At 42.2% G+C, this 16,541-nt stretch overlaps 1 protein-coding gene across 1 annotated transcript in view; it reads left to right on the forward strand.

Annotated features, from left to right (window-relative positions):
• Positions 1-3,224, forward strand: part of LOC125008053 (dedicator of cytokinesis protein 2-like) — an 81,748-nt gene extending 78,524 nt beyond the window's left edge. The window contains exons 47-51 of the mRNA XM_047585074.1: positions 268-395; positions 497-704; positions 850-955; positions 1,932-2,077; positions 2,498-3,224. Of these exons, the coding sequence (XP_047441030.1) occupies positions 268-395; positions 497-704; positions 850-955; positions 1,932-2,077; positions 2,498-2,560 (651 nt within the window). The 3' untranslated portion in view covers positions 2,561-3,224. The remainder of the gene's footprint in view (positions 1-267; positions 396-496; positions 705-849; positions 956-1,931; positions 2,078-2,497) is intronic.
• Positions 3,225-16,541: the final 13,317 nt, after the last annotated feature.

Raw genomic sequence — 16,541 nt, forward strand, 5'->3', positions numbered from 1 at the left:
TTTGATATGGGATTTTCACCTTTTAAATTTCTCCTTATCACGAACGGGGCACGAATGGCTTTAATTGGGGCAAACAGGGGTTATTAACTTCTAAAGTGACCCTGCCCTTCAGGAGAAATTAAACTAATGATGCATGGAGTGATGATATACTGTTGCTAAGGGAGGATTCACATTTCTTTTGTCTATATACTGACCTGCCACCATGGTATTTTAGTCTTTTTTTTTTTTTCATCTATGTATTGCTCTTACTTCTTTTCCCCTCTCCAGCCGGACATGGATGAGAGAAAGTCCACACGCCCTCGCTCAATGCTGCGCTCCTTCCGTCAGTCCATCATATCGATCTCCTCCCTGCAGGGGTCTGAATGTGGAACTCCAACCAAGGCCCACGCAGACAGGTACACATTTTGTCACCTCATGCCGGGATGCTTGAATGAATCTGCATCTCGCCGGATATCCGCTTTACCTTTCTGCTTGCTCTCTGAATGCCCCCTCCCAGGGAATTCCCCCCTGAGTCTCCAAACTCCTGGAACGCCACCCTGCCTCGCTCCAGTGGCAGCGTCAGCGTAATCCCAGTGGACGATGCAGTTGTGACGGTGGGCGACGCGGAGGTCAGACTGAGGAAGAGTAAGAAGAAGAAGAAAAGGAGCAGCATGATCTTCATCACGGAGGAAAGAGAGAGGACGAGCACGCTGGACTGCAAACGGGTGAGGGATTGGTGAAAAATATTAGGAAAGGTAGAAAGAAAAAGAAGAAGGGAAAGAAGCACGTACAAGGAAGCATGAAATATTGACTATATGTGTTGGTAATTTTTTTTTTGTGTGTGTGTGCATGATCTTTGTCTCCCTCTAGTTGTCCAAAAAACAGGAGTTCCGCAGTGACACCAACTTGTCCGAGCCGAATGAAGGAAGTGTGACGCTGACCAATGCCAACTCCAGATCTCTGCCCGTCATCGCAGGTGACACACACACACATTCACATCGTGCTGCAGAGTTCCTCCTGTAAGATGATTTGACTTTGTGTGCCTGTAAAATGAGTGCACACCAAGTCTTAACCCTGGTGATACGTTAAAGCACGCTGTGTTTGAATAACAGTAACTCACAGTGGTTTGCTCAATTGACAAAATTCAACGTGTAGCTGAACACTGGGAAGTTGTGCTTTTGTCTGGAAGACCTTCATGGCATCTCAATGATATAATGAACTTCGTTTTTACCAACAAATTCCTCCAAACAGCCTCTTACTTCCTGGGGCTTGTGCTAATTACCGTAATGGCAGCTGAAAGCATAACTTCCCAGTGTTAAGTCACACTTTAATTTTTGTCCATTGGTGAGTTACGGCAATTCGAATACCACAAGCCGCTTTTTTATGCACAGGCATATGTTCAGGTCTTAAAGGGTTAACAGAAAGTCATGACCTCAGTGGAAGTAGAAAGCTGACTGGAAGGAAAACACGGGCAAGGTCATGGCTAGACACGCATCTAAGAACAAATTGGCAAGCTGGCCGTTGCGGTGGTACCAATTTGACCTCAACAAACAGTTAATTAACGAATCAGTCATGTTATAATTTCATCTAGTTTGTATTAAGTTGTTTTAGTTCAATCACCATGCTCTTTACTATGGCGCGTCAGACCAGAATTCACTGATGCTTCGCTGGCGCTGTGCCACGATTGGACCAGCTGAGCCAGCACCGACTGTGGCATTAGTCCACCACCTCTGATTACCACCTCTCACTACATGCTGCACTGCCTCTTTGAACGTACACACAGTGCCACCACCGTTACCAGAGTACACAGATCATCAGCAGAACAGCTGCAACAGCCCAATTACTCCCATGGGTGGAAAAAAACAAAACATATCTGGCTGCAGGAAGAGTCTATTGTTAGCTCGTAATCAGTGAGACATGAACACTAAATCCTCTGTTGTTCCGATCTCTAGGTCTGTCCTTGTCTGTGGCTGGAGGGGCAGAGGATGCGGACTCCAAATCCAAGAGGGACAGTAAGAGCATGTCTGTGTGTGTGAACGCTGACAGAACAGCAGACAGACGCTCAAAGGGTGTCATCAACCTGCTCTTCAAGTCCAAGGTAGAGTCACAGAGCAACATGTTGAATGAGGTGCAGGAAACGCACCTATTTCCATTCTGAGATGAGAAGCTTGGTATGGATGTCATGTCTGTATGATGCTTCAAGCAGGAAATGTTAAGTCCAAAAGTAACAAAACACACTGAAAAATACATCTTTTGAGCTTTATTCAGTCGCTAGCTGCTTTCTGGGCTATTTATTGTACGTAATGTGGTTTGAGTATGTTCACCTACCTCTTAGTGATACAAATGCAATAAGTATATTGCAAACATTTTTATTCCATATCATCAGTTTTATTTAGATGAACCAAAGCAATGTTAAAAATAAAATCCACTGTTATGTGTTATTTGGAAATATTTCAAGAAAGTTTTACACTAAACAAATCTTCTACTAACATATTGTATGTTTGTTTGTTTTTAACAGAGCTCCAGATCAGAGGAGGCAAAGCAGAGTGATGCGGCCAAAGACAGTGAAAATCATTTCTGAAAGCCATTATATCCATTTTCTATTTCCTTTTCAGATTTTTATGCATTTGTTTTTACAGAAAAAGGCCTAAACCAGTGTGTAGCCAGAAGCAGAAATGATGCACTCACCCACTTGACCTTCCTGTCAGTCTCAGTATTGCTGTTGCCTTAATATAATTGATTTCACCTATCAATAAAGGCTATTTTCATTAAGTGACCTTTTTCTTGGTAATTTAAATGATTCCCAGTAAAGCCAAATGCCGTCTTACAGCTTTTCAATCAATTCTGCTTCTACAAGAACGAGCAAACACAAACAAACTCGGCCAACGCGCCTGATTAAAAAAGCTTCTTATTATACGGTTTTCAGCATTGTTGCGACCGAAGTTGATGGGAAAATAATAATTTGATAAAGCACAAAGGTTACCATGTCCTCGTGGAGGACTTTAAACTGGAATCCGCTGCCAAAAGGCTTTGGCACTGATACAACAAACAAGAAGGACTAATAGATTTAAATCAACAAACTGTGGAGCCTATTGTAGAACTGCAGCATCACAGTTGTGTGTACAGAGACTTTATGCCACGATGTTTGCTGTTTTTTACATTCTAAATACGATCACTTTATTCTGTGCAGGATTTGACTGTTATTGTTTTGAACTTTCTTTAAAATTAAAAGATCTTAAACTTTGGGTCAGTATTGATTTTGGGAATGCGTCTTTGCTCAGTTTTACATGAAAAGATGTTTGTCTCTTTGGTAAATGAGCAGCTACAGCCAGGAGCCATTTAACTTGTAGCATCTTGTGCTGACGTTCTGAAAATGTTACTTTTTCTCAGGGACATATAAGATGGAAAAGTTGCTTGGTGACCAGAACACTGACTTCCAAAGTTTGCAGAAAGTCAGTGCTCTGACGTAAATGTTATCTGCAACACAATAGAACCAAAAAAACCCAGCTCATATGAGGGGAGCAGTCTGCTTGAGGCCAGAGAGAGATACTGAAAACAAAGGGATATTGTAATACATACCAAGTATGTATTACATTAGTAATGACCGTTAAAATGATCCTAAGCAGATCTAAAATTATGCATACAGTTAGGGAGGCTAATGACTATTTTCTTCCGTTGGCTTTCAGTCTTTATGCTAACCTAAGCTAATAACCTCAGGGCTCTATATTTATGAAAGTTCACATGAATCGTTATGTCTCACACTTGACCAGAGCAGAGACACTGTAGATGCACTTATCGAGTCCTGTGTATTCTCTGTTGTTGTTGCTGCAGTCCTCTTTTCCCCCAAAGACTTTGAAAATAATGAAAGTACAGACCAATCAGCAAAAGCAGTTTTTGTCTGCACACCATCCTGGGGCTGAAGCTATTTTGGGCCAGAGGGTGAAAAGCAAACTACATTGGGGTACGCATTTCCTCTTCAACCCTCCAGGAGAAAAAAAAAATGCATCCGTGGAGGAGAAACATTGCAGCCTTTGGGCCTGTTGTGAAGTTTTAGTTTGTCATTTCTATAACCTTTGAGTTCATCCTGGCTAACTCTGAATCTGCGCAGCTAAATTCCAGACAGGTAGCAAGCGAGGTTAGAATGATATTAACTTTCTTTCTTTATTAGCTTAATGACATTTCAATAAAGATTTTAACATTAAAAACTGTTAAAAGAGCACCGAGGTGACTGAATTTGATGAGTATAAATTAGAAGCCAGGGTATTTGAATAGGGAGTTAATGCCTCACCTGCATTGGCAAAAGGTTATTATATAGAATTTTAGTCGGACTGTTTTAATGATTTGTAGATGAATGAATGAATGCATGAATTCGCCCAATGGAGGTTTTATTTCCTCATGATTCTTTCTGAACTCTGTCAGTACAGGCAGTCAGAACGTGATTAAGAACAATGTAGGCATTTTTCTTCCTTCCTTATTAATACTGCCATATTAATGAGTGTGGACCTATTCGGAGCCACCCTGGGCACGGGGTGTCTCCACAGCCAATTTAAAGTTGCAGACCAGCCTTTTAAAACTCGCGCAAAGTCCTTTACTCCACCACTTCAGAGTTTGCCTGTGGATTTTCCGATTAAACCACTGCTCCGTGACCACCGAGTGATTTCAGCCCACAGACTTCTGCAAAAAAAAAAAGGATGGATTGGGTTTGCTGGCAGAGTTAAATGATATTCTCATTGGTAATGAAGGAGCAGAACTGCTTGGCTGATCAACAGATTAATTCGCACGGAAAATACAGAGGCTGTCCTGGTGAGTGTTTTTAATTTGTCAAAACACTGGTTGGGAAAATCACCGGTGTGCAGATGTAGGAACGTGGAAAATGTATCAGAACGAGAGCATTAAACGAGCATGCTTACAAAGTTTTCAAAGATTTATCATATTCCGAACCATGACTCATTATTTGCGGCTCATGGCTGTATTCATCACATTCATATCAAAGTTAATGATCATGCTCTGAGGCTTCTTTTTCTTCTCCTGATAGAAAACCTGTCAAAAACTCAACCCAACTCCTGCAGTTCTAATAAGTGCTGCGTCTGAAGACACGTCAAATACGGCTGACATTTTAATAAGACGTGACACCTGGATTTCTATTACTTACGTGTCATATTAATAGGTGTACATTATTTGATAAACTGACATCTCGCTGGCTGTGTGTTGAGAACTTGCCATGGCTGCCGTACTTGGATAACACATTCAGTGCCACTTAAAAGTTTTTGCACCTTTCAGACCACTTGTGTATTTCTTTGTTCAACGCAAATGCTCATTTGTACATATCTCCAAGCTGCAAAGGTATGTCAGCTGTTTCATTTTTATGACCCATAACAGCAATTAAAAATTTATCAGCCACTGTAAGAGAGCCCATTAATTGCTGTTTTTCTTTAGAACCCCTCAGACTATAATGTGTCTTGCTTTTTGGAGTTTGCAACCTTTTCCTTGACCTTTATGGAAATTGCTTTGTAATCTTAGAGGTGCACTCATTTTGAGTCATCTTTGAATCAGATAGCCAGACAAATTTGTTACATTTGGAGTGTGGCATATATAACAGAAATATAGAATGTATAATTTCTCAATGCATTGACAGTTGATTGACATAAAAAGCATTTTAGCTCCTAAATCCTCAATGCTTATGCAAACTTCCATTTCAAGAACCTACAGGCGATCATATGGGATATTTACAAGAACCAAATGTTCAAATGTTACAAAATCTGTTAAGCAGTAGGCTACCCATCCTGCAGTGCATCTACTGTTCATTGCAGACACATAATGACTTGGCCTAGCTGATATGTATTGGGGGTGGTCGACGTTCCTGCTGTGCCCTGCAGGAAGTCGACTAGTCGTCGATCACGTAACCATAACAACAGGGTCGCCTCTGGGAAGTCAAATGAGGAGGAGCCCAGAGGGTCAACTAGCAGCAGTTCATCAAGTGTGTGGAAAATCTTCACTGAACATGGAAGCGTGCAGAATATGTAAGTCAGTACTGAAATACAACAGATGTAGTCTACTATTTCAATGCACACACATCAAAAAAAGGCATCCGCTAATGCCTACAGAGGAAGGATCCAAATGCTCTCGGTCTGCCGTAACAGAGTGAGGCAGCAAATCAATAATTTGCTGGTAAATCAAACTTTTTGGAGTCAGGGACCCTTTAAGGGAGAAAACTTTCGAGGATCCTCACACCAGTTAGACATATGTTTAGTGCCATTTGTCTTTCCAAATTCCATAGGAATTATTTGCTTCAAGCTGTTCAAACCAAATACCTAAAAGACCTGTTTCATAGAAATGAACATCATTTAATTTTACACACGGAGTAATTTTATTCAAATGACATTTTGTCTTCACACCATTTATCATTTTCAAGTTATAAATCTTAAAGCTTTCCGAAAATGAACGGCATCAAAACTTCAAAACTTTTTTGAAGCATACTTAAGTGCTCCAGGTTTAACATAATTTATTGCCCCTTATTCAAATTATTGGCAGAAAACTGAACAACGGCATTCCTCACCCGTTTGTGAGGAATGAAAATCTTTTGTTTCGTCCTTACACTCTGGGTGCTTTGTAATGAAATTACAAATTTTATCTTAGCAGGCTTCATGGCTTCATTTGCTAGCACCTGAAGGCACACAACACATTTTGGTCTTCCCTCGCTGTTCTCAATAAATCCAAACTCGAGATAACTGTCATATTTTCTCAGTTTAGCTGGTTTTGGCTTAGCATCACTTGAAGCGGACGTACTGAAATATTCATCCACTGATGCAAGCAAGAAATGCGCAGGAGCTGTGCAGCAAATGCCTCATGAGTAAAGCAACAGATACAGGAGAGTGACACGTGACAGATTTACATTGTGTCACAATCATATCAGACTTTTTATTGACCCACAACTAACGTAGTTTGTTTTGTTGGTCACCACATGTAATTATGCACTTTTTTTAATGATACAGCATAACTTAAAGAATTTATTACAAATTGTTTCGCAGACCACCAAGCTTTGACTCGGGGACCCCAGTTTGAGCATGTTTCTGATGGGTTTACCCACAGAGTTTGTGATTTGGAAGGGTATACATGTGTCTACCTAAGGTACCTAAGTTGACGGTGCATGTCAGGGCCCAAACCATTGTCTGTAGACATCCAACACAGGATTGCCTTGAGGCACATATCCGGGAAACCGTACAGAAAAAATTCTGTTGCCTTAAAGGTCCCAATGAGCACAGTGCCCTCCATTATCCATAGAAGAGGTGTTTTGTGTGGAATTTTAACGTCGAAAAAATAAATAAAAATTTAATACATTTTGGAATAAGGCTGTAACATAACAAAATGTGGAAAAAGCGAAGCGCTGTGAATACTTTCTAGATGCACTCGACACGTATATGAAAAAAGGACGGATACTCGTAGGGGAAACGATTAAAGCACCCACAAAGGTTTTTAATTTATTATTTATTCATGTAAATTGTAGATGCACTGTGGACTTTTCAATATCTCCCCACATTGGGTGCAGCTGCACACGGAGCACCACTGGGCCTGAGATCTGCAGGCTGCTCAGAGCTTGCTGCTATATATCAGTCTGACTGGAGGATGGTGGACATGGCTGAGCAGCTCCACTCTGTTGGAATGCATAATGAGTCAGCGGTTGATGTCAAATTAATGGCGGTGATGACTTGAAACGAGAGAAACTAACATCCAGTGCAGCTTATTTGCGGCTGATTGCAAGCAAATTACACCATCAGACTTGTCCTTTTTGAGCTTTGTCATCATCAGTGGAATTGTGACAGTGCAACTCTAATGCAGTCTTGCACTAATTGGCATAGAGAGTCTTGTGAGCAGGAGCTGTGATTAGAGCTGTAGTAATGAGTATTGTCCAGTAGGGGGCAGTGTAACACTATTATACGTTTTTAACAGAATTTTGCTTGCTGTTAAATGGAAATAAGACGAATATTTTAAAAATCTTTAACCCACAAGTGTTAAGGATAACAGGATAATCTCATGTTAGAGAAGCAAGGTGTCCCTCTGGGACTAAAGACTCCAGTGAATCTCTTTGTTTCTCACTTCTTTCTGTGATTTCAGCCGCAAGGAAGTGTCAGCTGCGACATCATGTCACCGCTGCAGGGACTTTCTCCACTCAGAGCAGCATCCATTTCATCGAGGTCGGCAGCCATTCAACCGAAGCAGAAAAGGTCATTTTAGAACTACAGTAGGTTTCCTTTTTTGTTTTAGAATATTTATGAACCAGTGAACCCATACACATCTGTAAACAACACTGCAAGGAATTATAACCGTACGTGATCATCACGAGGTTCGGGATTGGCCTTGAACTTGGCGAAACATCTTCCGGTTTTAAGTGTCGCTGCTTAATTTCGAGGTTTTAAATGAAATTTAAAGTGATGCACAAAGACCAGCAGTTTGTCTTTGGTCAGCAGGTTCGTCTCCACCTCCTTTGTTCCAGGGCCTTAAACTTTAACCTCTCAAGTTTTCAGTTCGCGTTTCAGTGCATCAAAGGATACCTGGGCTCAGTGCACACTATGAATATAATCAGACTGTGTCCTTGGTGGACACCAACAATATTAAAGAGCTTTTTAAAAAAGTAAGAATCGCAGCCATATTTTTAGAGTGGAATATTGCTGCAATGTGAAGTGGAGCCTTTATAATCGCCTCTTCAGAGTTTCTGCCCTTTTTTCATTGTATAAAATGGAGTGTTTTGTATATAATGACAGTATTTACCAGGTAGTTGGTCCCAAACAGACTGTGTAAAATCATAGTTTTTCTTTTATTTATTTATTTCTGTATGGCGTATTGGAATATAAGCAGCTTCATTTCTACACCAACTTTCACATATCCTCTTGGTAGACAGAAAAACAGCTGCAGTTTCCTCCAATGTGGGATAAATGGAGTTTGCTATATTTTGGAATTCCCTCTCCAAACTGTAGAGTGCAGTGTTGCTATGCACCAGGAGTCAGTTCTCCCACTATGTCTTCATGGTTGTTGGAGGAAGCTGATGTGTAGGGAACACAATCTGCTGAATAGCCCACACAGGTTCGTAAAATACGGTCTGATAACATGCCATACACCCTCTACCCTTTTACTGTCAGTTCCCTTTCCCCTTTCTGCCTCGTTGTAATTGCCTTGCTGTTATTTTGCCAGCACTCACTTCCCCTCCTCACTCATCCCAGCCCACTTTGCGCTCCTTCTGATACCCTTGATGCTCCCTCTCGCTCTCCTCTGACAGGTTTCGCACGCAGCTGATGGGGGGAGCAGGAAGTGGAACAGTGCTGTGAGTTTTAACGGGGCTCACTGATAATCCTTAATCTGACAGCCCATCAAGGGAGACAGTGTTGCTCACGTCGCCTCGTCCAAGGATCATTCACCAGGTTGCATTCGAGTGAAATGTATCACTGTAATCTGTGCCTGTAGCCCCAGGGTATGGTCCGTGTTTACATATCTCAGGGGTAGCATTGCAGATGGTGTTGTGCTGGTGTATGCCACTGGAAAATGTGCAGGGCAGAGAAGAGATCTGGAACAGTATCAGAGGAAGTAATGGCATATTTCGGTTTGCTGTCAGGATACTTGACAAGTCTGCAGACATTTATGTGCCAACTTTTTTTTTTGGACGATTTATTTTGCTGACAACTTGACATGTGTCAGGTTTAGCGTCTCACCTCGTTCACAGCGGCAGGAGCATTACTTTAGAAGAAGAAACAGAAACGTTTTTCACTGCAAACCTTTGCTTCATACGACTACTGGGAAACATAATTTCATGCAAGAAAAAGCAAGGGAGAGATGAATGAAAACCACAAAACTACGTGAAGAACAGAGACAGAGGCTGAATGCAGGGCGGTATGTGTACTGGTGCAGGATCTGCCACAGAGGATGTATGTATACGGAATGATGTCAGGTGTACCAGCAGGTTGAAGGAGTAGGAGATCTGTCAGGTGCATATAACTGAGATAACCAAAGAGAATACTTGGGAAACGACTAGGAGAGCCTCGATTTATAAGGTGGGAACAGTGTGCCCTTCAGGTTTTATGCTGGATCTCAGTGTTACCAAGCATTATGATGATTGATTGGACTGATAAAGCAAGGGTATGGATGGAGATTATGGTGAGACCAGAATGGAAAACTTCTGTCCCGTTTGACAGTGTAAGGCATATAAAACAAATCTGTTTTGAATGTGATTTGTCTGAACTTCCCCTTCAGCAGATGAATGTGAATATAGCTCCGCTCACACAGTAGCTACATCGTTCTTCGGAGCTCATACATCGAAGTTTATAGATTATAGGGGGATCAGAATTACACCGATCGGGCATAACATTACGACCAGTGTCGTGTAGGTCTCCGTCCTTATGCCAAAACAGTTGTGACTCATCAGAGAATGGATATGAACCTTCAGAGGGCGCCATGTGGTGTCTCGCAACAGGATGCTGTTAGTGGAGGCCTTTGGGTCCAATGGGTTGTTCCTGTATGTGCCTGTGTCAGGCTGCATCCTGCTGGTGATGCCTGGTGCCATCAACGAGTGTCATTACTATGGGCTTGGGGTGCCTGGTCTGGTCTAAGTGCGTGGTACATGTCTAAGCAACATCCGCCTCAATGCCAGGTCTGAAGGTTTCCCAGCAGAACACTGCATTGTCAGGAAGTGGTCATAATGTTAAGCCTGATTGGTGTAAATCAGTGCCATTAGTTAAAAATAAATACATTAATCTCCTCGACTTGACTCGCACTAATGTTTTCTAGAGAACAGTGTTACAATTCACTTGGCAAAATATCTTTTATTCCATTTAAGGTGACCTATTGAGACATGTATCAATGATTAAGACCATACAAAACTGGACCAGATTTTACAACCCAGCCTACCGGACCTGTATGACATTTATTACGACATTTATAACGGGCCGGCAGTTTACAAGGCCAGCATCTCCTTATTAGTATGATCGGATTGCTCACCGGCGGTCGAAATTAAAGTTTGGTGAGCAGGATCCACGTCATCCTGAAACGGCAAGACTAACAAGCGTGACATTCAAGTATCAGCGTGGCAGGCGGCTGCAGGGAATGATGAGCGAGCTCGGCATCGACCGCCTAATTGGTGACGATCATGTTGTATGTAAGCTCGGTGGTCATTCGTGTGCTCTGTGGCACTAAATTTGCTATCAGATATCTTGCCGGCCTAATGACGGTCTGTGTGAGCCAGAGACACCACGGCAGCAGACGAGAGGAAATGGAGAAAGGGGAGAATGACAGGAAAGGACATTATCTAATGCCGAAGGAAGACGTGTGTGGAGACTTTTACTGAAATAACTTTTTCCTTTTTTTCTTTTTTTTTAATAAAAATTACGGAGAGCAAAGAGATTTATACTTTTACTTCTTTTTCCTTAGAGGCTACTGGATTAAAAGAACGTTGTCTCTTTCTTCTTCACTTCACTGCTCACATTTGTCATTTTTTAGTGATGGATGTTGCATGTCACAATGTTAGACTTTGGCTCGTTTGTAAGCCCGGTAGGGGAGATTTGGTGGGGGGATGCTTACTCTGAATATTGCCTGTCTTCAAGGGCGGTGACCTCTGGTCCACCTAGTGTCAGGGGAGATGGTGACCCTGCCCCTAAGGTTAACTCCTTCTGAATGCCTTTAAAATCAAGGACAGTCAGGACCTCAGCGGCGCAAGTCAAATTCAGCAGTGTTACACCTGTGGAAAAGCCTATTAAGAAATGTTCATTCTCGACTTTAAGTAAATACTTTTAAATGCTTCTCTTCATGTGTAAACACTATCAGCTTATTGTTACCCTTCTGGGCTTTACTCCCCAGAGCAGACGAGCTTAACTATCTTTTCAATCACAATCAGAGGCTTCTATTGACTGACTTCCTGTCGGGAGAGTGATTTGTGGAGGAGTGCCCACTGAGAATTGTGGTGGTGGGTTTTAAACCACAAGAAAAAGATGGCCTTTGTTTAGTAAAATGAACATGCGTTAACTTTTCCTGCAGATTTAAATATGGGCACGCACACACTCACACACACACACACACACAAAAAAAAGAAATCAATTCATTTTACTTTAGTTTTTGGAGTTGATAACATTTCATAAAAAAGAACACAGTTATTAATAATTCACTGCTACAAAATGCTGGAGAACAATTTGCTGCCATGATGTCCTTTAGCTGTTGCTTTCTGTCTGGTAACTTCCAAAATGTTTCTACATCTTCTGAGTGAACTGAGTGACATTTCTCTGATAACCTTTGGTCACTGTTCAGCTAGAGTCTCTTTGAATCGTTAAATGTATTTGTTATAAAATACTTCCAGTGGTCATTAATGTAAAAATATTTCCTGGTGAAATGAACATACGTCCCAGGGGGGCCGTTCGGCCTATCTGACCGTCCAACCACTGATTAGGCAGTTGTCACCAGAGGCCTGGTTGTCAGGGTAACCGTCTTCTGTCACCTCCCGTTCTCATTCGCTTCCTGCTGGTCTCCACTCTCTGCTGGACTCCTGCTTTCCTTCTCCTACTCTCTCCTTGTCTTTTTCTTTTCAAAGGGCAAGTGCTCGCAAACTTCTCGCGCGTGCCTGCGTATTTCCACGCACGCGCCCCCCCTTTCGTTTTGTGTGGCTCTGTTCTTTTGTGTGTAAGTGACAGTGTTTTTTTTTTTTTTTTGTTATAAGCCGAGAAGAGTGTGACCCGCTGCCTCCCCCGATGATGGTCTGTGATGCCAATCTGTTGCAGGGGCTCAAAATAAGTCTATCAGACTGACAAAGAGAAAAAGAGTTGCTCTCAATTCAATCGTCTTTCGCCATATTTCTTTCTCCCGTTTTCTAGATCTACTTAATCCCCTTCCACGCTTTCCTTCGACAGCATTTCCCTTCACCCATCCCTTACATGTTTTGCTTTCCACTTCATTGCCTCCCTTCTTTCTGTTGCTATTCATTCTGTTGCCGTTCCACATTATGCTACAGTATTTTCTCTTTGAATCTTTGCACCACTACGTCCGTCACTGGCTCTCTGTTTTCCATTACCTTCCGTATTTCCATATAAATCCATCTGTGTATTTACTTTATTTTTTGCCTTTCGTTCTTTCCCTTCCACGCGTTAAACAGAACAGTTACATTCATTTGCAGACAGTGTGTGCGAGACAGCATTCTCGGGCTCTAAACTGACTTAAAAGAACCAGGATTTGAAGCTGTTTCCGATAAATCAAATTACCCAACATAACGAGAATCAATGACTGCCCGAAACAAATTTAACCTTCTATAACTGTTTTTAAAACGCTCCGTACAAGTCGCTGACATGCAACAAGGAAAAATAAAAGATCATGGAAAAGCGCGCAGAGGATAAGCAGATGAGATTGATGCTGTTTTTGATAGAGTCACACCCACCGCTGTGAGTGATTGCAGTGTCGATGGAGGGGAAGAATAGGGGAAGAATAGAGAAAGAGAGAGGATCTCTACATCATGGTGTGAGCTCAGAGTTTTACGTTATCGAAAGACTCCAGGACATCTAGATGCAGGCGAGCCGGTCGCCGAGCCTGTGTTTGGGTGTGTGTGTGCAAGGATGCCAGATGGATGCTGATGCCTGGCTCCTATCGGAGCAATACAGGCCTAAACCCGCTGCTAACCACCTGGAAATGTCTCCTCTCTGGGGTCCATGTGTTGAATGCTCTTTTTCTGTTTTATCCTGTAAACCGCTGTTTGCTCAGCTTGTAAATGATAGGTGTAATCATTCTTACAGCCGGAGAAATGTAAGTTAGCAGACGTGATAGGGACCGCGCCGTGGCTGGTTCGCGTTAAAACCAGGCTGTTCTGATTGTGAGTTACGCTGTGTGCTCTGCCAGTTTAGGCCTGCCAATCAAATTGTCTCTCACATACTTCACTGTTCTGTCTGTCCATTTACATGTTCTTCTCTCAGCAGAACGGTAATTGGCGTAAGAGTTTATGAAGGAGTGGTTGGTCCCACAGGACGCCCAGTCCTCTCCGTGACTCTAATTAAACACAGCTTTCTCACCAGCGCCCCTCCCTCCGCTCATCCTCCTGCTTCCCCTCCTCCCTCTGACGTGCCCGTGTTGCACAGCGCTCATATTAATTACTCAGGAGTTTACGGAACATACAAGCACATTTGGTACCACATGCAACAGTACCGATGTATCGCTGGCAGCCGGATGACCAAGCACCTGCTTTCTTTTCGCTATCCAGATGGTGTTCCCTTGTTTTGTTTTGTTTTCGCCACAGATGAGCGTGTGCGCGCTCGTGCCTCTTTGATGTGAACTGTGTAACATGAAGGTACAGTCACCATCTCGCTTCTCTTAGATCAAGTGTGCAGCCATGTCTCATCTCCCAGACGGATATCTGACAGCCAAAAAGATAAAAGGGAGGGAGATGGAGAACACGTGAGAACAAAGACACAAACAAAAATGAGGTTCTGTTAAAAGCATGACTAGAACGCTCTTAAGACTGAGTCATGGTTTTATGTGAAGGAAATATACAGCAAAACATTGGGCTTGAACAAGGAAAACGAATAACTGATATATTACACCTTGAACGTAGCTTAAATACTGCATTGCCTGGTTAGCAAAAAGACAACTGTGCTAAATCGGTGGCATGTCTAGTATCCCGTTCAGACGTTCATGACACAGGTCAGGGCCGTACGTGGATGCAGTCAGTCTGAACCAGACAGCACACCTTAACATCCGTCATCTGGATGCTCATCAATATTCACATCAGCGAAAGGTTGCCATCTTGGAATTCAGTCTTGGAATGTGACCGTCATTTACCACATATATATTACGATTAAACTTAATTCACTCGCCTGCATTACTGACATATAGTACTGGTTAAAAGGTTAGGAAATGGCTTGCCATTCATGTTATGATCCGTTGAGAACACTGAGGTCAGGAGCATTTTTAACCGTTTTCCTGACGAATCTGCTCTAGATGTTTCACAGTCCTGTCAGTTTAGATGTTATATGTGTGAGTGCTAGAGTGTGATGTGTTTTCTGCAGAACCAGGTTCAAAACTAGAAGATTAGCAAGGTTGTGATGGGATGAGACGAGCCACAAGCTCCCCGGAAAAAAACGCCCGGAGGGAGACGGCTTATTCCTGAACTGGCTCCACTTGCATCATTCAGGTACCGGGTAAGTTGCTCTTGTGGAGATAGTTAACATGTCTCTGTGTGATCTTGCTTGTCATGTACATTATGCTGCTTAAAAAACTTTTTTTTTCTTTCTCTGGGTGGGTGCATTGACATTCAAATGTATTAAGTGAATGCTCACAGCTTAAGTGGAGGTGATAATGCAGCAATATGAAAATAATCTCCTGGGGAAGGTGGGAGTGTTATTTTGCGGCGTGGATTTAAATGTGGAATTATAAGTCTGTCAGGTCTGTAGGTTGAGTCAAATGCTGCATAAGAAAACCTTCTTTTCACAGCTGATATGCACAGTCAATATACACTACATGACAGTTCACAAGAACCTTTTTATTCTATGGAAACTATTATTTTAGTTATTGTCTGTTGCTATGATTTTGAGCATAATTGTTATCAAATGAAAGGATCCCTTCACTTTAAAGATCAGTGAAATTCTACTTATTTTACCTTCTTCTAAACCCTTGCAATCTTGCCTTAAAGTCTTTAGATTTGGTTTTAACAGTCCTATAGAGGTAAGATGAACATATGTGAAAGTCATAATATAAAAAATACTTTGAAGGGGGCAGCTCGCTTTGACGCTAAGTATGTTAGATTGTGTAGTTACTGTATCTGCTCCCACAGCCAACAGCAAACCTCACACAGGCTGCTTCAAAATAAAGCAAATGTTTATTTTTGTAACGGGGATAAAAAGGAATAACGGGAAGACTCAGGGGAGCTTTAAACACACGAAACCTCAAAAGGACTGACTCATGTTGCGATCAGCGGGAGATTTATCAAGAGAGTTTGTCTGTTTTCTTCAAGTCTCTTGCTCGAGGTGATGTTGTGTTGCACTGCAGTGGGGCATTTAAAGAGTCCTGCTGCGCAGAAGTGGCGATATCAGAGCAGAGGGCTCTTTTTACACCAACCGCAACCAAGAGTTTCTATGATACTTGCTTGTAAAAGCCTAAATTGGTATCTAATGCTCCTATTGTGAATAGACAGGTTTCAGTCCCCAAAAGATCCAATGGGTGATGCAAAGGGGTGAGCACTGAGGATTATACTCTACTCTACTCCACAGATTCTGCCGCCAGCCTTTTAGCATCTCTCAACTGACTTTTTTTTTTTTTTTTTACTGTTCTCGTTTACTCGCATCTGTGATTTTTAAAAGTAGCAGCAGGGAAAAAGCTTTGGTAAATCCACAGATCACAGCAGAGATTTAAACAGAGGAAGAGTCACGTATTTCCCTGAGGAGATGGTAGAGACCACAACACAATGGAGAACCAGTGTTAATATTCGACAGGAAACGCCACAGTAACTGCATAGCATCATCATTGATGTGTTTACCCCCCTCCCCCCATTCAGTAATGGTTGAGTACAGTTTGAGTGCGGCCATCTAAACTACAGCAGTGACAGGTTTCCCTTC

The sequence above is a fragment of the Mugil cephalus genome, chromosome 5, assembly GCF_022458985.1.
Source record: "Mugil cephalus isolate CIBA_MC_2020 chromosome 5, CIBA_Mcephalus_1.1, whole genome shotgun sequence".
Classification (NCBI taxonomy): Eukaryota; Metazoa; Chordata; class Actinopteri; order Mugiliformes; family Mugilidae; genus Mugil; species Mugil cephalus.